General features: G+C 47.2%; 1 protein-coding gene across 4 annotated transcripts in view; it reads right to left on the bottom strand.

The window, feature by feature from the left end:
• Window positions 1-16,753, bottom strand: part of LOC147628739 (uncharacterized) — a 140,642-nt gene extending 123,889 nt beyond the window's left edge. For all 4 annotated transcript variants that reach the window (XM_086813974.1, XM_086813975.1, XM_086813976.1 and 1 more), the window contains exon 1: window positions 16,311-16,753. In XM_086813974.1, coding sequence (XP_086670100.1) covers window positions 16,311-16,694 — 384 coding nt within the window. In that variant the 5' untranslated portion in view covers window positions 16,695-16,753. The remainder of the gene's footprint in view (window positions 1-16,310) is intronic.
• Window positions 16,754-21,755: the final 5,002 nt, after the last annotated feature.

Raw genomic sequence — 21,755 nt, 5'->3', positions numbered from 1 at the left:
CAATAAGGGCAAAGCGATGTCTTCATCAAAGAAGTCTTCTAAGAAGAAGCCCGATTGAGACCGTGATAAATTGAAGGCCGAGCGGACCTGTAAGGATTGTGGCGAGAAAGGCCACTATTGGAGAAAATGTCCTAAGTAGCGTAGCGCAAAGAGTGCTGTGTAACATACGGAAGCATCGGGGCAAATTAATGCACAAAACTGAATATAGATGTGCAGAAAAATATAGAGAGAGAGAGGGAGAAGAGGACACAGTATTGGGTCCCGAATACCCTCTGTAGGGCCCCCACCACGAATGGTGTATTTGCTTTTATTAGAATGATGTAAAAGATTGAAATAAAAGACTGACTGAACCTTCTTGGCTGAGATGGATCTCTGCCCTTGACCTTCAATCCTTCACCCCTTCTGCGTTAGCTTGTTCTAGGCTGTCCTGGCCCTTGCTTCAGCTTCAACACTTGGCAAATGAATGGCTGGGCACTGTGCACCTGCTGTACTCGAGGCTGGGCAGCCTGTATGGGCTGCCCCACACTTGCCCTACAGCCCTCCCAAGGCTGGATAACCAGTCGGCTATCCTTGCAAAGCCCCTAGGGCTGCTGTCCCACAACCTTCCCATGACCTACCCATGGCTGGTGGGTACAGCCAGGGCCTTCCTGACCCTTATGGGGATTGTCTAATACTTTCCCCATGCCCACAAGAGTCCCTGGGGTAGCCCTATGGGCTGGCCCCTTTCCTAAATGCAAACCCTAACTGTCTACACAGTGCTCTGGCATCCAATATCATACCAGATACGCAGTGTCACTAACATCATTCCAGAGGGAGACTCAGCGCGCGGACAGGCACTATTTCATGTGCAGGACAATGCACACCTGATCTTGGACTCATGTGCAGGACAATGCACACCTGACCTCGGACGACTGGGATGGAACCCTGGCTGACTCGTCCCGGACTGGGCTCACATGGGACCAATTTTCCATCCCAGGTCCTGCACCTTCTCTACAGATATGTCTACGTGGCATCCAAGTGCAGGATGCACGTGACATGTTGCTTCTTCAGCTTCAACTGCAAAGACTCCAGCCTTTGTGCGCTTGGAGATTTTGGACACAGATGCTTCAGCTTCTTCGAGCAGGGAGGCAATTGGTTTCACCGCCAGGGATACAAGTGGTGCTTCCAAGTACACGACTCCTTCCCGAGAGTTTTTACAGGATCTTAAACAACAGTCAGGTCGCATTTTCATTGGCAACAATTCCACTATACCGATTCACAATGAGGGCAAGATGGAGATCATTCTCGATGGCAAAGGGGGGAAGCATTCCTCTCGTGTTCTTTACGTCCCCGCACTTGGTTTTCATCTATTGTCAGTGCAGAAGGTTTGCAAGACTCGCTTCCGGGTGGAGCTTGAGCTCGAGGCCAGAGATGAGCCCGAGCAACAGCAGGAGGCTCCACGTTCTGTTCGAGTACCAAGGTGGTTGTTAGGCACCTTTGGGAGTCGGGTGTTATGGAGCTTCCTATTAGCACATTCATCCCCAGTTTCTGCCCATGTCTCGTGTCCTTTTGGTCCCTTTTGCATGGCCCTTGATTATATATTTTTATATATTTTTCTAGGATTTTTCCCAGCCTGTATGGGTTTTTCCCAGTCGGCCAGCTCTCCCCACCTATAAATAGGTGGGCTGGCCTCTCACTTTTTCATCTTGTCTTATACATGTTTTGCTCCCTCACTTGTGAGACTACTTGTGTCTCTTGCTTGGGACTGTTTTGCTTCAGTATATTCAGCATAGTCGCTCCATCTCTCTCTCTCTCCCTCTCTCCCCGTCACCTGCTCTTCGCTGTTCCGCCTGCGCCCCCTGCTCTCGGCCTGCGCCCCCTGCTCTCTCTCTCTCTCTCTCCCCGTCACCTGCTCTTCGCTGTTCCGCCTGCGCCCCCTGCTCTCTCTCTCTCTCTCTCTCCCCGTCACCTGCTCTTCGCTGTTCCGCCTGCGCCCCCTGCTCTCGGCCTGCGCCCCCTGCTCTCTCTCTCTCTCTCTCCCCGTCACCTGCTCTTCGCTGTTCCGCCTGCGCCCCCTGCTCTCGGCCTGCGCCCCCTGCTCTCTCTCTCTCTCTCTCTCCCCGTCACCTGCTGCTGCCCCTGCCCTCCTGCCCCCCCCGCTCTCTCTCTCCCTCTCTCTCTCCCCGTCACTTCCTCTCTCTCTCTTCCCGCCACAGACCCAGCCCCCCCCCTCTCCGCTCTCTCTCTCTCTCTCTCTCTCCCCGTCACTTCCTCTCTCTCTCTCTCTCTCCCGTCGCCGCTGCAGCAGGGCCTGCCCCTCTCGTCGCCGCTGTAGTAGCAGCCCCCTCCTCTGCTCCTCTGCTCGCCCTTACCCTCTCTTGAGTAGGGTTTAAATTCAGTACCCCCCTGAGGGGGAGGGGGGGGGCTCCCTGTGGGCTATTTTCAGCACCCCCGTGATACAACATGGCCCCTAAACTGAAGTCATTTGCAACCATGGCCTCGAACCCACCCCCCCTTCCACCCCTTATCAAACCTCAATCCCCATGGGAGATCTTCATCATGGGAGAACTGAAGAAATTGCAGCAGGAGGTCTCCACCCTCAAAACTGAGCTGACACACAAGGAAACAAAGATTGCCAGTCAAGAAACAAGGATTGCTGGCCTCGAAGCTCAATTGCAGGACATCAAGAACAAGCAGGAGATTCAGGAAGCAGCCCAAGAAGCAACCCAAAAAATACAGGAAACACAACAAGAAAGCACAAAACCTCAGGTAAAATCAGAGAACTTTGTCAGTGAAGTACTGTCAGTCCTGAAAGAAAATGAAAGGGTCAAAAGCCTGGAAACTTTTGTTCGAATTGGGGGCTTGCCAGAAGATTGGTCAGTAGGTACCAACACAGATGAACAGCTAGAGGGATACATCTTGGATGTAGATATCATAAAGGAACGACTCACTAAAGTGGTACCTTTTATAGACCTTGGTGACCCAACTGACATTCAAATTAAAGGGAAACAGGCTAGGGTTCGATACTATGATATGATTGATAAGATCAAGGTAATGAAGCAGACTAAATCATTGCAAGGTACCTCGGTGTGGATTTCTGATGAGTTGACCCCACTACAACTAAAGAATAGAGCGGGGGAACTGGCCAAAGTCAGAGAAGCAAGGAAACAAGGGAAGTGGGCGGTCTATAGAGGAGGAAAAGCTATCATCAAAGATTTTAAAGGTCCACCCTCCTTTTGAAGGACATGAACTTGATACTTATACATATCTAATCACATTAAGCACATGGTGATTTTACCATTGTAACATGTAACTCTCATGAGTCATGAGAGCTTTGAAGTTAGTTTCTTTTTGATCCCACATGCACTTTTCTTTAACCGATACCCCGAAGTGGATTGTAACCAAAGATGTATTCTGATCTGTCCTATAGGTCAGCTTTGGCCTCGACAGGACGTTAATATATCTTTCTTTCTTTCTTTCTTTCTCTCTCTCTCTCTCTCTCTCTCTCTCTCTCTCTCTCTCTCTCTCTCTTGCACTCTCTATTCAGCACACTCTAGTGCCCTTTTGCTTCCACTCTGTGCACTCATTCATGGTATCAGAGCTCCCGGTTCAGCCATTCCCTCTGCTGCCCCAGATTCAACCCTATTTACAGCCCCTTAACCTCTTGCATTTTTCTCAGATTTGCAGCCCTCTGGTTGCTGCGTTTTCTGGACAGCTTCTGTTAATTGTTTTTCTTTCAGTTTGGTTTCATCGCTTGCAGCCAAAAGGTAATATTATCATCAGCATTTTACTTCTACTTGGAGTTTGGATCCAGGCGGCCTGTTTATTCAGGACAGCAGCCCCTCTTTGGCTGCGTTTTCCTGTCCAGTGGACATTCCCTTTTGCAGAGGGGGATTATGGTGGTTCGGGCTTTGGTGGCACCCTTGGTTCCTGTGGAGGACACTTCTTCTTTTGAGATTGTACGTTTTTTTTCTTGAGGAGAGCCCAAGCTATAGTCCTGGTTGATGCCTTTCCCTCTTACACCCTCTTACCGCATATTCCCAGGCCCTGTGTGGTTGCCTTTTCTCTCTATATCAAATCTGCATTTTTTGCTTCCCTCTTCTGGTGGCCTCAAGGTTGGAGGTACAGTCGGCAAAAGCTTCTGCGTTTTCTGCTACAGGAGGATTTTCGGGTGCTGTCCAGCCTCTTAGGGCTGCGTTTTGGTGGGAGGAAGGGACCTATATCAGCATTTTCTAATTTGGGCAGTTTTTTTATCTTATGAGGTTTGGTCCTATTGATTGGATCAATGATGACAGCTTCAGATTTGGCTCCCGTACCACTTTCTTGTTATTTCCTAGATGAGACAAACAAGTTGGATGGTGGTAACTCTCAGTCATGGAAGTTGCAGGTTACTTCTATTCTCAAGGAGTATGGTTTGATGGAGTTTCTGTCGTACAAGAATCGGTGCTTGCCGGACCTTGCCTCCGCGGAGGATGTGTGTCAATGGAGCAAGACTGACGGACAGATCTATGCCTTTCTCCTCCTGAATTGTCAGGATTCGGTTCTTCGACACTTCATCTATGCTCCTGATGATGCTTCTACTTTCTGTGTGTGACAGTTGCTTTGTGACTTGTATGGTGATGCCAATGATCGGCAGATGGTTTTTGTTTCTGGGTGCTATGGAGCTAGTGATCTTATGGATACTTCTTTTGGAGATGTTCCTGCTGTTACGACCCTGTGTTTTTCCCTTTGGACAACAAGCAGGTGGGCACAAGCACGGGCACGGGACGCACAGTGTGGACAGGCATCAGTTGAATGTGAAAAGGAAACTCGTAAGTGTGGCCAGCCCAAGTGTGAAAAGGGGACAAAAGGGATTTTGAGGTTATAAGGTTCTTAAAACCTTTGATGACAAAAATAATAATATTATTAGTATGGAGGCATGCGTTTTTGATATTTGTTTTTGGCTTTTTGGAGAAAAGTGATTTGAATCGCATGTTTATAAAAGAGGCGACTGTGAGGTGTAGCGCATGGCGTGCGGCGCATCACCTTAGGATCGCAGGTCTGCAGGTGTGGCGAACTCTTGGGTTTTGGTCGTGGCCTTGGCAGCGATTTGGGTATTCCCTCTTATCTTGGAGCAGCCAACAGAGGCGACTGTACAGCAGCCAATCGCAAAGGCTGAGAGAAGGAGTTGGGCATGTAGGCTATAGGCATATGCTCACTTATGGTAGTGCTATGTGTGAACAGGGCTTAACCAAGGGCACTTTTTCCCATGTGGTTTTTCCCCTTGGACATCAAGTGTGAAAGGACACTCTTAACATATAATATTTTGTACTTCTATATTGTATGGATGTGGCACACATGCAAGAGTTGACTTGCATTTTGTGGATACCACACTTTTGGCTCTCTCTCTCTCTCTCTCATAGGTCATTTTGGCCTTTTGAAGACGTTAATATATCATTTCATTTCATTTCATTTTCTCTCTCTCTCTCATTTCTGTGTGAGCTTCTCTATCCTGCACCTAACCCTAATGTGCAGGTTTGTGTGTGAGTGTGTGAGTCCAACACCCAACAATTGGTATCAGAGCTGGGAGCTGGCCCTGAAATACTGTCGCTGGAAACTTGCAGATTTCCGTCGCTCTACGGAATTTCGTCGCCGTCCGTCCGACAGTTCTGTCGACACAAGTTTCGGCCGACAATTCCGTCGCCTCCGCCTCCGTCGGCCACCAAAAGCCGACGGCGCTAGTGGGGAGCCCACCACCGCCGCTCAGCCCTCGAGCGGCACCTCCCTCTCCAGCCAACGGCGATACTGCAGCCAGATCCACCGCTCAGCCCTTGGGCGGCACCTCCCTCTCCAGCCGGCAGCGATACTGCAGCCAGATCCGTTGCCGCCCAGATACGCCTCCCGTCCTCGTCGTCTATCACTCCTCCGTTCCGGCCGCCCAAAGCGCCTGTCGTGCTGGTCACTTTCGGACGTCCACAGCCGTCGCCTCCGTCTACACCTGCGCGCTCGCCCGCCTACCGCTGTTTGCACCCAACGCCGCCTCCGTCCGTTGTTCGCACCCTCCGCCTGGCCCGACACCTGCACCTGGGCCCGCCTCTGAAGGGCTCGACACCTACCCAGCCCCCGCCTCTGCCTGCGCTTGCCTGGCGGCCCGACACCTGCACCTAGCCTGCCTTGTTGAGACATGCTGCTCTTCAGCACTCAATGCGTGCACTGTGATCGATCATAAAGAGCTAGGCTCCACGCTTGCCTTCTGCCCATCATTAGGTCTGCTCGTTCGCCCCCTGCTCTTACTAAGGCTTTACAAACGTCAGCTCTTCCAACAAAGCAACACATCTGGACCTGGACTGACGCCTGCAAGAGAAGTCCCTGCCATCCGTACTGCACTCACCTGCAGGCACTTTCCATGTGAGTGAAAATATGCATTGAAATATTCAAATTTTGCAGACACTTCTGTGCAGGTCAGATTCAAAGGAAAGTTGCAGGTGCAATTTGGGGGATTTCTCAATTTGAGGCAAAATTGAAAAATTGCAATTTGGAGATTTTCAAAATTGAGGTCAAAATCAACAAATTGAACCTCTTTCATTTGCAGAAATTTGGGGCTTTTGTGAAAATTGGCCAATTAGATGCACATTGAAGCGATTGGAGTGCATAAAAATTGGGGATTTTCAGATTGGAGCATGTACTTGGGCATTACAGCTATGATTTGTGGTGTATGTATACACATTGTGTGTAATTGGACAATTTGGTGCAGGTTTACACTTGCTTTGGTTTGCAAGCATACATTTGCACAGGACATTTGGTTGCCTGGCAGTGCACATTGGTGCTTGGTTTGCTTGCAGGTATATTTTGTTGACATGGCACAGAATGCTACAAATGTATTTGGTGTGCTCACCCAAGAGGACAAGTTGGATGGATCTAACTACTCCCTCTGGAGTTTCATGATCCGTAATTTGCTGGTAGCCAAAGGGCTTTGGGGCATCGTGTGTGGTGATGACACACGCCCAATTACCATACAGCCAGCCACGCCTCAAAGGGGAGCTGCTCAAAGAGCTCCTGATGTAGAACCTACTCCCACACAAGAGCAGAAGAGATGGGACTCTAGAGATGCACAGGCCATGTCATTGATAGCCCTCTCAGTGAAAAGGACTATTATTCCGCACATTCGTTCTTGCAAGACATCGAAGCTTGCATGGGACACATTGGAAGCAATGTATCAGGTACGCAACGAAGTAAGAGTTGCCTACTCAAAGAGGTAATTGGATCTTCTTTCTATGGATGAGGGTGACTCCATGGCAGATCATCTCACCAAAGTGAAAGATCTGCAGGAACAATTGCTCAACATTGATGAGGTTATCCCAGACAGACAGATGGTCACCAACACTCTTCATTCTTTACCGCCTTCCTACTTGGGCTTTCACACCTCTCTCAACCTCTCAATGAGAGGAGGTGGTGATCCTGTCACTTTTGAAGAGCTCGTGGGTTTACTCTTGTAGGATGCATACCTACATCTATACAATTGTCTGACATCTGGTGGCAGACCAAACATACAGAACAACTGACATCATTCCAGAGGGAGACTCACAGCGCGGACTGGCACTGTTTCATGTGCAGGACAGTGCACACCTGACCTTGGACTCATGTGCAAGACAATGCACACCTGACCTCGGACGAATAAGATGGATCCCTGGCTGACTCGTCCCGGACTGGGCTCACATGGGACCAGTTCACCATCCCAAGTCCTGCACCTTCTGTACAGAAATGTCTACGTGGCATCCAAGTGCGGGATGCACGTGACATTCCCTTCTGCTTAACTTGACGGCTGCATAGCCTCCAAATAATCCATCAATAATGCCGGATAGTCTTCGAAAAACTCTTTGTCAAGCCATGCCGCTTCATGGGTTCCTCGGTCCTGAAACTTCGTGAGGAACTGTCGTAGTCTTCAGCCTGAGCCATGCTTGAAACCGTGCAGAAGGATCTGTTCTGGAACCATTACTTCTGCTTCATCCACAATGTCTGGTTCCGCTTCGTCTTTGACCTCTGAAGGGGGTGGTGAAGGGGGTGGACCTGCATATGGCTTTAACCAACTTACATGAAATACATCGTGCATAGTCAAACTCGGAGATAGCTTTAACTGCATAGACACCTCATTAATCTTTTTCCGGATGGGAAAAGGTCCGAAGCTCCTGAAAGACAACTTTGGGCATCGCTTGCCCACCTACTTCAATCTTTGCTTCATTATCCGAAGATAAACCCAATCTCCTTCCGAAAACTTCATATCCCTTCGGTCTTTATTAGCCTGTCGAGTGTAGGCCTCTTGCGCTTTAGCCAATCTGTCTTTTATTGACTCTAAGATCTCCTGGTAAGACTCCGTCACTCTGTTCGCCTCCGGTACGGAAGACGAAGTCCTGGTTAACAATGACTGGAAAGGTTTTCCAAACGCTGCCTCATATGGAGTCCTGCCAATAGCTGAAGAAAAAGAGTCATTCAAAACAGCTTGAACTAAAGACAAATACGATTCCCACTTACCTTGCTGATCGTGGACATAACACTTCAGCACATCAAAGGCCAACTGGTTGTATATCTCTGTCTGGCCATCTGTCTGTGGGTGGAATGCACTAGAAAAATTTAACTTAGTACCAAAATTATCAAACAATGCCCTCCAAAAATGTCTGGTAAACTTGGCATCTCGGTCTGACACTATGGTTCTAGGAATCCCGCCAATCGGGTACCAATGCCGAATGAACAACTGGGCAACATCCTCGGCGGTCACATCGGCCCTGTGTATCTGCTAAATCTTCTTCTACATTTGTGGTCTCCTTCGCTAAATTCATTATCTAAGCCATCGCCTGATGGTCAGTGCGAACCTCGAAGTCACGGCCATACAGGAAATGTTTCCAATGTTTCAAGGCCTGTATAACTGCTAGGAGTTCACAATCATAGACTGAGTAGTTCTTCTCGGCGGGCAGTAACTTACGAGACATGTAAGCTACTGGATGACCATTCTGTTGCAATACACCTCCAATTGCGATGTTACTCGCATCGGTGATCACCTGAAATGGATCGTCCCACGAGGCAAGTGCTAAACAAGGTGCTTGTGATAAAGCCACCTTGAGGTTCTGGAATGCCTCCAACGCTCGTGGAGTCGTTCGAATCTTTTGCCTTCTTGTTTTCACCCCCTTTAGCAAATCGGTGAGATCTGCCGAGAGGCCAAAAAACTTGTCGATGTGGGTGGAATATGCCTAGCATATACCCACAAATGATCTAATGTCATAGGCCGTCTGAGGTACTTCCCAGTTGACAATCTCGGCCACTTTAGCCAGATCAAGTCGAATGCCTTCAACACTAATTATATATCCCAAGTAATGCACCTAGAACAGATAAAATTCCAACTTCTTTTCATTGACGTAGAGCTCGTTGCTTTCCAGCAACTTAAGAACTTTCTCCACATCAACGTCATGCTGCTCAACCATAGCTGAAAATATTAGTATGTCGTCCAGAAATATGAACACACACTTTCCAATCAACTCCCGGAAAACACGCATCATCATACGGTTAAATGTAGCTAGGGCGTTCGTCAAACCAAATGGCATGACCACAAATTCATAGTGGGCCCGTTCTGTACGGAAGGCTGTCTTGGGGATGTCCCCCTCCACAATCCGCACCTGGTGGTACCCACTCTTTAAATCCAATTTTGAGAACACCTTTGCTCCATTCAGCATCTCGAGAATATAGTCAATTCGAGGCATCGGGAATCTACTCTTGATAGTCAGCTTGTTGAGTACACGATAATCGACACACAAACGGAAAGTCCCATCCTTTTTCTTGACAAATAAGATCGGTGCTGCAAATGGCGACATGCTGGGGCGGATGAAGCCAGATTGCAACAATTCTTGGAGTTGGCGGTCCAACTCCGATTCCATTGCCTTGGAAAGGCGATACGAAAACTTACTCGGGGGTTATAAGCCTGGGAGGTCAATCCTGTGATCCTCCGATCTGGACGAGGGGAGCTGGGGGGAGAGGCTGTCCCGAAGAAAAATCTTCTGGAACTTTTCGTGGAGAACCGAGTACTTCTCGGAAGCACTGGCCACCGTCTGGGCTGTCTGGATGTAAATCATCGCACACTAATCGCCTTTCCTGACTGCTTGCTTAGCCTACAAGTGGCTTATGAGCGAAAAGTTCAGAATTCCTGGCTCACACTTAATGGTCACCGGGGTGTTTGACACATTCCGATTGATCTAGAACGTGTGCTTGTCCCACTTGACATCAGGGAGAAACTTGTGAAACCACTGAATACCCAAAATTATGTCTGCTCCTACAAGAGGAGCAACAATAAAGTCACGCACAAACTCTATGCCCTGAATCACTAACTTCGCACCTAGAGCTTCATACTTGACGCTCGTTGTCATGCCTGTGCTAAAACCCTCAACCTGTTTGTCCACCGAAGTCAGCTCGAAACGGGCACGCCTAGCGGCCTGTTCCGTGACCACATCCACCGTGCTGCCGCTGTCAAACAAGACGACGACTCTCTGGCCACCTATGTAGCCAAAGGACTTGAGCAATTCGTTGCGCTCATACTCCTGGTCATGGTCGCCCTTCTACTCATCTTTGAGCTCCCAGCTAATAATTGCTCCGACTGAAGCACCGGGGTTTGAAGAACTAGGGGTAGCCGCTGGGGCCTGTGTGGGAGCTGAGCTCCACCACGGAAGCTGTGGAGGCGGCGGCGGCGGGCTTTGGAGGCTTCTTAGGACAATACCGAGAAGTATGTCCTTTTGTATGACAAAAGAAACATCTACCTCCTTTTTGTACTGAGAAAGTTCCTCAACACTTAACTTGCAACCTGTCTTGCCTGCCTCCGCTTTGTAGTCTGCAGTAAGCTTTGACACATTGTTCGAGTTCTTGGAGCCAGAGGCTCCCGGGCTCTGTCCTAGCGAAGACCCCGTCTGGTTTTGGCTTTTGTCCCCCGAGACGTTAGCCCTGGGAGACGCAGGTTGGGAAGTCTTGGGCTTGCCACCCTTATGTTTCATTTCTGCACTCTGCGCAAGCAAGAGTGCGTCTTCAAAGGTGGCTGGCCTAAACATACGCACCTCCCATTGGATTTGCATGTCCAGGCCATACAAAAACTGCCCTTTCTTGTCCGTATCAGATAAGCCTAATTACAGACATAAAGTCGAAATTTTATTGGCAACCCGAAGGACTGGTTGCGCGTTCTGACGCGCTCCCCTAAACTCGTCTTCAAGTCTCGCTCAAGGTAGTGGGACGGTAGAAACCGCTGCTTAAGGTCGCGGACGAACTCGTCCCACACATAAGCTGCCATACCTGCTCTAGTGTGGGCATGAGCCCACTGAGTCCACCAAGGAATGGCCTCACCTTCCAAGTACCAACTCGCTAAGATCACTCTGTCAGTATCTGTTTTCCTAACTGCGGCAAAGTAAGCTTCAAATTGATGTAACCATGAATGAAGAGTTGTGGGATCGAGTTTACCATTATACTTACTGAAGTTCATTTTCTCGGGAAAATGATTCGAGGGCGCCGCCGGTGTCAATCTGGCGTCCAAAGCTCTGAGGTAATGCTCGTGTTCCACGCGTCGCATGGCGTCGTCTACTCCTTGTCGGATCTCCAATGCACGCATCTGCAACTCAAGCAAGGAGCTTGGCTGCAGTTGTGACCCCGCGAGAGGGTCCCTGTGTCGAGGATCTGCTATCTGAGGTACGAAAGAAGGACAGGGAGGAGGAGATGGAAAACGCGATGCTGGAGAGCGGGTACGCTCCTCCAGAGCCAAGATCTGCGCCTTCTGCTCATCCAACTTGGTTGTCTGTTCTACGATTGCTCACATCATCTGCTGGAACATGTCTGTGACACTCAAGCCTAGTGCCCTAGCTGGGCTGCCTGGTGCACTCTGGTCCCATGGTTCTTGGTCTCTCTCATCGTCGAAGCTCGCCATAGTAAGAAAATGCAATTCCTTTCCGGAACGCAATCTGACTATCCACTATCTGTGTGGGAGACTTCCGGAGGCTAAAAACCAACCGTCCTTCGAGGGACAGGAGTCACTCCAAAAGGGGTAGTCCATCAGCGTCTAAAAACCAAGCACACGAGCGAGAAAAAATTCTGGTTTCTTTGTTGAATCTTTGTACTTGAAGTAGGCTCTGATACCACTGTAATATGCGGAAGCTTCGGAGAGGAATCGGTAACTTCAAAACTCAGAATTTAGCACTCTTCGCGACGGAAATTAACGCACAAACTGAAAGGAGATGTGCAGAAAATAGAGAGGGAGGGGGAGAGATGGAGAGGACACAGTATTGGGTCCCAATTACACGCTATAGGGCCCCCACCACGGATGGTGTATTTGCTTTATTAGAATGATGAGAAATCTAAAAGAAAATACAACAATCTTGGACCTTTTCTTGGCTAGGAATACCCTTCCCTTGACCTTCAGTTCTCCACCCCTTTGCTTAGCAATTCCCTTGGCTTGTCTAGCCCTTGATTTGCTTGAGCTCTTGGTGAATAATGAGATGGTGAATGGGATTGTGGCCTCCACTATTTATACTATCCCATCAGGAGCAGTCGGCTGGTTAACTTTCCCTCCACGACCTGTTTTAATAGCATTTAATGCTAAAAATTCCCACGTGTTCACACTGGACTGCTGGACTGTCCTGGCTGCCTCTGTGGGCTGCTGTCCAAGCCAGCACAGGCTGCTGGGCAGCACCTGGGCACTGGCCGCCTGCAGTCCAGGCTGCCCTATGGGCTAGCCAACTGGCTGGGCTGGCCCAAAAGCCAGTCGGCTGCTTGGCCAAGCCCTCTTGGGCTGGCCGACAGCCTGCCCAGCCCCTCCTTGGGCTGGTGGGTAAGTCCTGGGGCTGCCGGGCCCCCTTGGGGTGGCCCATAGCCTTCCCCGTGTCCAAACCTGATGCATACCTACATCTACACAACTGTCTGACATCTGGTGGTAGACCAAACATACAGAACAACTGACATCATTCCAGAGGGAGACTCACAACGCGGACTGGCACTGTTTCATGTGCAGGACAGTGCACACCTGACCTTGGACTCATGTGCAAGACAATGCACACCTGACCTCAGACGAATAAGATGGATCCCTGGCTGACTCATCCTGGACTGGGCTCACATGGGACTAGTTCACCATCCCAGGTCCTGCACCTTCTGTACAGAAATGTCTACGTGGCATCCAAGTGCGGGCCAAATAGTTACAACCAGCTTCTTGGCTATAGCATTTTGCTTTTGCTTCTTTGTTTTCTCCGTGTCTTCCCCCTCAATCTCTCTTTTTGTCATAGCCCTTTTTACTTGTAACTATAACGTGCGGAAGCTTCGGGGGAGATCGGTAACTTCAATGCTTAGAAATTGGCACACTTTTCGCGACGGAATTAACGCACAAAACTGAATGAAGATGTGTAGAAAATAGAGAGAGAGGGAGAGATGGAGAGGACACAATATTGGGTCCCGAATACCCTCTGTAGGGTCTCCACCACGAATGGTGTATTTGCTTTATTAGATTGATGTAAATCTGCAAGAAAATACAGGAAAACTTGACCTTTCTTGGCTGAGATAACTCTGCGCTTGACCTGCAGTCCTTCACCCCTTTGCGTTAGCAACTTCTTGGCTATCCTGGCCCTTGTTTGCCTTAGCTCTTAGTGAATGATGAGATAACACAACTGGATTATGGCTCACCTATTTATACTCCTCCACAACAGCAATCGGCCAGCATATAACCAAGCGGCCGGCACTGATTTCTGTCCATGACTGAAAATCAGCATTAAATGCTGAATAAATCATAGAAAATGTTGCGCATCACTTCATGGCAGGCTGGGCATCATGCACCTGAATCTATAAGGACTGGACACTGTTCTACAGGCAGTCTGTGGACTGGGCAGCCTATATGGACTGCCCCATACATGCCCTACAACCATATAAATGCTTAATGTACTGTCGGCTGTCCCTGGCATGCACCTAGGGCTGTCCTACAACCACTCCATGGCTGGTGGGTTCAACCAGGGCCTTCCTCGCCCTCATGAGGGTGGTTTCACACCATCCCCATGCCCACACTAAGACTTGGGGTAGCCCTATGGCCTGGCCCCTTTCCCATAAGCAAACCCTAACTATCTACACAATGATCTGGCATCCGATACCATACAAGATACACGGAATCACTGACATCATTCCAGAGGGATTCACAGCGCGGACTGGCACTGTTTCATGTGCAGGACAGTGCACACTTGACCTCGAACTCCTGTGCAGGACAATGCACACTTGATCTCGGACAACTGAGATGCATCCCTGGCTGACTCGTCCCGGACTGGGCTCACATGGGGCCAGTTTACCATCCCAGGTCTTGCACCTTCTGTATAGATATGTCTACGTGGCATCCAAGCGCGGGATGCACGTGACATCCCCTTTTGCTTAACTTGACGGAAGCTGCATAGCCTCTAAATAATCCGTCAATAACGCCAGATAGTCTTCAAAAAACTCTTTGTCAAGCCATACCGCTTCGTAGGTCCCTCGGTCCTGAAACTTCGTGAGAAACTGTCTTTGTCTTCGGCCGGAGCCATACTTGAAACGATGCAAAAGGATCTGTTCCGAAACCATAACTTCTGCTTCATCAAAAATATCTGGTTCCGCCTCGTCTTTAACTTCTGAAGGGATAGGACCTGCATATAGCTTTAATCAACTGACGTGAAACACATCGTGTATAGCCCAACTCGGAGGTAACTTTAACTGCATTGACACCTCATTAATCTTCTTCCTCATGGGAAAAGGTCCGAAGCTCCTGAAAGACAACTTTGGGCATCGCTTGTCCACCCGCTTCAACCTTTGCTTCATAATCCAAAGATAAACCCAATCCCCTTCCGAAAACTTCATATCCCTTCGGTCTTTATTGGCCTATCGAGTGTAGGCCTCTCTTGCGCTTTAGCCAACCTATCTTTTATTGACTCTAAAATCTCCTGGTAAGACTCCGTCACTCTGTTCGCTTCAGGTACTAAAGACGAGGTCCTAGTCAACAATGACTGGAAAGGTCTTCCAAATACTGCCTCATACGGAGTCCTGCCAATAGCTGAAGAAAAAGAATCATTCAAAACAGCTTGAACTAAAAGCAAATAAGATTCCCACTTACCTTGCTGATCGTGGACATAACACTTCAGTACATCAAAGACCAACTGGTTGTATATCTCTGTCTAGCCGTCTATCTGTGGATGGAATGCACTGAAAAAATTCAATTTAGTACCAAAGTTATCAAACAATGCCCTCCACAAATGACTGATAAACTTGGTATCTCGGTCTGACACTATGATCCTAGGAATGCCCCCAATCAGGTACCAATGCCGAATGAACAACTGGGCAACATCCTCGACGGTCACATTGACCCTACAAGAAATAAGCATAACAAATTTACTAAATCTATCAACAATACTTAAGCACTGCGTATTACGCTTACTCGGACTGGGAGGCAGATTCGTGACAAAGTCCATTGAAAGAACTCTCAAGAATTGACAAAGATTATAACAACCCTATCTTCTTTCCACGAGGAGCTTTCACCTTTTGACAAATATCACAGCGTTGTATATATGTAAACACATCTCGCCTCATCTTTGGCCAATAATATTGCCGTTCCAATTTCTCCAGAGTCGAATTCATGCCCCTATGACCACCAATAATGGCATCATGGACATCATGGAGAAGAGCTGTCCTGAACGACTTCATGACACACAGTCGACCTTTGTAGAAAAGCCAACTAGTCCTGTACCAACAAGATCGAGTCTAGTGGTCTTAATCGAAGTCACTTGTCCCTTCCTGCTCAAATCATCGGCCACTGGATTGGCCTTTCCTGGAAGGTACTCAATCATATCACCGAATTGCTGGAATATCTAACTCCAACAGTATTGTCGATCACTCCACTGTGCACTTGGTATTGTCTGAATCCAACGTAATGTCTGATGGTAAGTGCGAAACTCAAAGTCATGGCCATAAAGAAAATGTTTTCCTTGCTGTTAGGGGAACACATGGAGGTGCAGCAGCATGAGGTAGAAGAAGACCTGGTCTCTATCACAGCATGTTTCGGAATCACATTTTCATAAAATAAGGGACTCCACATACAGTAAAATGGCAGATGTATCATAACCCAAGTCCGATTTGGCCAGTCCGGATATTTCAAACCTTTTCATCCCTATCATACTTCCAGACATTTGAAGTATGGAAAGTATGATTGCACCTATGCTCCACTATATAAAGACCACCTAGGGAGAGCTCAAAGCATGTTGAAAAAGCCAATAAGAACTTCCTCTTACCATTGTAACAAAACTCTATTTTCAAAGCGAACACGGAGCCTCCATCCCTCTTACCTCATCGGATGTTTCGAAGCAGACGCTTTCGTCTATTTTGAAGCTCTCGAGGGGGCCTGTGAAGAGGGTGAAGCTGTCGGACTTCTCATTGTGAAGGCTACGGCTTGCACTACCAGCAGCAGCAGCTGCTTTTTCTTCTTCTGCTTCCATGCGCAGAACGGCCTTGGAGATGAGGGAGAAGTCGAGGGAGGCGTAGGCAAGGGCCTTGGGGGTGTCGGGGTGGGAGACCAGCGGGGCGAGGAGGTGCGGCGTGAGGGAAGGGGAGTCGGAGGTCAAAAGCGCCAGTGAGGGCAAGAAGGGCGCGGCGCAGGAAAGCGGGAGGGCAGCGATAGAGGTCGGATCGGCACCGTAGCGCAGGAATTCCAGAATTCTATCCGCCGCCATATCCTTCTCGGCTTCAGCCTTCGGAGCCCGCCTTCGGAGCCCTGTTTTTTTGTATTTTTGTTGTTTTCGTGAGTTTGTACTATTGGGAGGTGGCCAGGCATGGTTGGCCCACATGGACCGTCTATTTAGTCTGTTTAGGCCCTTTACACACCACCTTTTGGCCACCTACACACCATGCAGTGGACCAATGGCGTGCGGCGTCATGCAACCGTGCCTTACACACCGCTTTCTCTGGAAGGAGCTCTTCTACCATCATAGCCTCCACCTCATGCCCCTCTTTCGCTAGAGCCTGGGCAGCCGAGCTTGGCTGCCCAAACATGGGCGCACCTCTACCTCCATCCAATCGCGTTGCAATTGGTGGACCATGCCGTCGATCCTTCCCACCATTCTACAACGATAAATCAAGGTTCTTGGTTTTGCGTTTTTTCCAGCACACTGCGTTCTTGGTTCTGCGTTTTTTCCAGGCCTCCACAATCAATTTGCAGAGCGAAAATCATCCAGGTATGCTCTTTGTTTTTCTCACTTTCTTGCTGCATTTTTCTCACTTTCTTGCTCCTCAAACTCTGCGTAGATATCTACATGTTATTGCTTTTTTGATGCATGTTATTGCCTCGTTTTTGTATACTGTGTGTGTATCTGCGTGTTCCCTGCATATATATACATCGCCGGCTCTCTGCATGTATATACTGCTCCAAAATCGATTTGCATGTTATAAAGGATCTAGGTATGCTCTATGTATTATTCACTTTCTTGCTCCTCAATCTCTGCGTGTATGTATCCGCCGCAAGTTATTTTATTTTTATGCATGTTGTGTACTCGTCACTTCATGTTGTGATACATGTTGTGTATACTCTGCGTGTATACTCTGTGCATATAGTTATTGCATGTATATATACTCTCTTGTCATGCATATTTTAATGCATGTTGTGATGCATGTTCTGTATGCTCTGCGTGTATACTCTGCGCATATAGTTATTGCATGTATATATACTCTGTTGTGATGCATATTTTGATGCATGTTGTGTATACTCTACGCATATAGTTATTGCATGTTGTGTATATGCATGTTGTGTATACTCTACGCATATAGTTATTGCATGTATATATACTCTATTGTGATGCATATTTTGATGCATGTTGTGATGCATGCTGTGTATACTCTGCGCATATAGTTATTGCATGTATATATACTCTGTTGTGATGCTTATTTTGATGCATGTTGTGTATACTCTGCGCATATAGTTATTGCATGTATATATACTTTGCGTAGTCTCTGTGTGTATATACTCAGCGTATACTCTGTGTGTACTATGCATGTACTTTACGCTTGTATACTCTGTTGCATGAACTTATGGCGTCTGGAACAGTGTGTAAGGCATGAATGCATTGCGCATGTTACAACTGCAGATTGATTTTAATGTAAAGGGTCGTATTTGCTTGTATTTATCTGCATTTGAATCAATTGAAAATCATGGGTTATTAGGAGTTTAAATTACTAGACATTTGGTGTAGATCACCACCTTCGCTGCATCTTGTTTTAAATCCCAATAGAATGACAAGATGTCTGATTTACTGGTTTTTTGTCTTCCTCATGTGGATGGTGGTAGTATCTTTGATTAGTATCTGATTGACCCCTTCATTGTTCTAGTAATCCCCCAATGGCTTCCCATAACTCGCAAGACAACAAGTACACACCCTTATACTCCCAATATTCTCAGGCATCCTACTTTCCAGACATGCATGTGCCAGTCACTCCAACCAATAGTTTGACACTGCCCGCAACCTCATCCTCAGCATTTGCATGTCCCCCACTTGTTCCATGGACTTTTCCTTTGTCCACTTTCGGTGGTTCACCGTTTGCGTTTACGCCATACAAACGGCCCAACCCAATCGACTACCAGTCTGTGCATCGAAGTCCGCAACCCTCACAATCAGAGACGGAGATCTCATCTTTGCCTTCAGAAGGGAGAAGTGATGTGGATGAGGTTTCTGCCCCAGAAAAGGTAAAAAAGCTACCAGTAAAACGTAGAGTCCAACAATCAGATGGTACAAAGGTGCATGAGGTTGAAGTTTCCAACAAAGTCCCCGTGACCAAGAGAGGTAGGAAGGCCTCAACACCGAAGACCAATGTAGATGAACAAACACGGAAGAGGGAGGTTTGGAAGGATGCATGGGTTGTTCAGCTCATTCACATTTGAGGCTCAATGCACGATGAGTTTGAAAAAACTCCAAGGCAAGGGTTGATCTATGGTCTAAAGTTGCCACTCAACTTGCAGGGCTGTTCCCAGAGTGTGACAAAGACTGTGAAAGTTGCAGAAAGAGATGGGGTCGTGTTTATGCAGACTACAAGAAGGACAAGGCCCATAATTCGATCTCTGAAAATGATCGTAAGGTAACATGTCAATGGTTTGATATCATTGATGAGTACATGCACAATATCGGGCAAACGTGGTTAGCTACACCCATGCTTCAGCTGTGGGTGGTAACACCGATGGCCCTTGTCGACATGCCAAAAGATCATTATGGAGTTTTGTGATGCAATCTCCACATCAGGTCTTCATGACCTGTACATTAAATGGCCTTCTTCTTATAGGATATGTATCATGGGGCTGAAGGACTTGAGGCAATGCATGGCATTCCGTTTGTCATTGGTGCAATGGATGGTAGCCATGTTCCAATTATTGCCCCTCATATGCACCATGAGGACTACTTTAATCAGAAGGGGTTTCATTCTATTATTTTGCGGATGATCGTTACTTCTAACTACTTGGTTTGGGATTATGACATTGGTTGGGCAGGTTCTATGCATGATTGGAATGTATTCCAAAGAAGTGATCTAGGATAGAGGTGTGAATCAAACAGCTTAGGCAATTATTGTTTACTTGGTGATTGTGCTTACCTTACAAGGTTTTGGATGCTTCCTCCATTCAAAGGAAGTAAAGATGGATTATCCCTTGAGCGGTACTTTTGGAACTACATTCTGTCTAGTTCACAGATGCCTGTGGAGAGGGCTTTTGGAATGCTGAAAGCCCGCTTTCATATTTTATTGAAGAGATGTAACATGTTATTGCAGAATGTGCCGAAGATGGTTAGCACTTGTTTGGTCCTTCATAATATGTGCATTGTGCATGGAGATTCATTTTATGAGGGTTGGGTTCGAGAGACACAAGCGGAGGTGGATAGAGCAAACAATGATGCATTGGCTTTGGATCCAATCATTCAGAATGGGCTACAAGTGGGTCTCGCTGAGATTACAGCCTTGGTGCAGACCAAGACCTTAGCGTTGTGTAGAGGGCGCAATCATCCGAAATAGCACTGCCTAATTCATCCGAAATCGCACTGCCTAATTCATCCTAGGTTGGGGGCACAGAAAGGAGAGACAATCTTGCTAGAGTAATGTTTAAAGAGAGAGAGAGGACAAATGTGAGAATTGTATTTGGTGATCATAACTCGGCTAATGAGAGTGACAATAGTGTGAGTAGGAGATAAAATAGTGCTTGGAGGTTATGACTTTGGACACAAACTTGGTATTTTGTATATCTCAATGACATCATATTTTGTTTATCTCAATAGTGCTTTTATGTTATGACTTTGGCGGATTTGTTTTAAAGGATGTTTATTTGGTTTTTAACTATCATGTGCCTATTGATCCTCGTTTTTTTTTTTGTAAATGGGAGGAGGGGAGGGGGTAAGATAAATCTAGTTCATCCCCTCCCCCGAGAGAGCATGGTGTAGCCATAATAACTGTGGTGATAGGGTTCAAGTCCCCAACTCTCTATTTGTATGGATGGAAATTGCTTTTACAGGGTATTGATGAAGTTTGGGAGCAACTTGTAAGTTACAGGGTGCCTGCATGTTACTATGTGGGTATGTGATAATTGATAACCAATTCATTCTTGCACTTGTATTTATAATCATTTATCATGCCTTCAAAGGATAGAAACCAATCAATTTGCTTGATAGTAACCAATTAGTTTTCTTAATGTGGGTATACATTAAGAAACCAATTAGTTTTCTTAATGTGGGTATACATTGAATAGGTTGGGGTTATGTGTCCACGTGCTGAAGCAAAGGCCATCATGGTGAAGAGATGGGTAAGTGGATTTAATGTGTTAGGATTGTGCAACCTTTTTGCTTTTTGTAATGCAGCTATGGTTACGTATAGCGTCTGAACTAAAGGTATAGATATTTTAGCATGCTCAACTAATTAACCTGTTATTCTTGTACTGAGAAGGCATTGCTACGTTGTTTTCTAGGACATGATTATTGCAGAGATGGATACAATAGCTATTTCTATTGAATGGGCTATGGCCGAGCTGGTTCGCAACCCTCGTGTGCAGCAGAAAGCCCAGGAGGAGCTCAAAGCTACCATACCTTCAATGTGTGCATGTATGCGCAGGTTTTTTATGGATGGTGGAGACGCACGAGGTCATGTTGGGTGGTGTGTAAAGGGGGCGCCCATGCATGGGCAGTCAGTTTTTTAAAACATAGGCATGGGCAGTTGGTGTGTAAAGGGGTACGCCCATTCAAGAGTGCACAAGGCACTTTTTGGCTGCCCACATGTTGGGTAGTATTGTTCCACCCCAAGGTGGTCTGTATCCACCCTTATGCTTGCGTGTGCACTTTCAAATTATAACTAAGGTGCTTTAATTTTTGCGTATTTTTTGAACTTGAGAAAATGAACTAGTAAAAATGAAAATCTTCACACTCTCATAAAAACTCTCATTATAAAGCAACCAATGGCATGAGAATGTGCAAAGACATCATTAAATGCGCAGCACATCTTTGAAACATGGGCCAAATAATAAACATGGAGAAGCCCTTTGGAGGCACTTTCAATGCCAAAATGTTATTTGAAACTATTAGTTCAAATACCATGAGGTCTAAGCATAGCGTTCAAGATGTCTAGACTCTAAACAAACATCATAGGGTAGTTTCCCACCAATAACGCTAGTTTGTGAGCCAAGTTGCTAGCAATTTTCACACTCATAACCAATAATGCTAGTTGTGAGCCAAGTTGCTACTAGCAGGTTCCACACACAACCAATAACGCTAGTTGTG

Source organism: Cibotium barometz, chromosome 19, assembly GCF_041138505.1.
Source record: "Cibotium barometz isolate CiBa-2024 chromosome 19, ASM4113850v1, whole genome shotgun sequence".
NCBI classification, from domain to species: domain Eukaryota; kingdom Viridiplantae; phylum Streptophyta; class Polypodiopsida; order Cyatheales; family Cibotiaceae; genus Cibotium; species Cibotium barometz.
The sequence above is the reverse complement of the archived record's forward strand: the minus strand, read 5'-3'. Positions and strand labels throughout refer to the sequence as shown.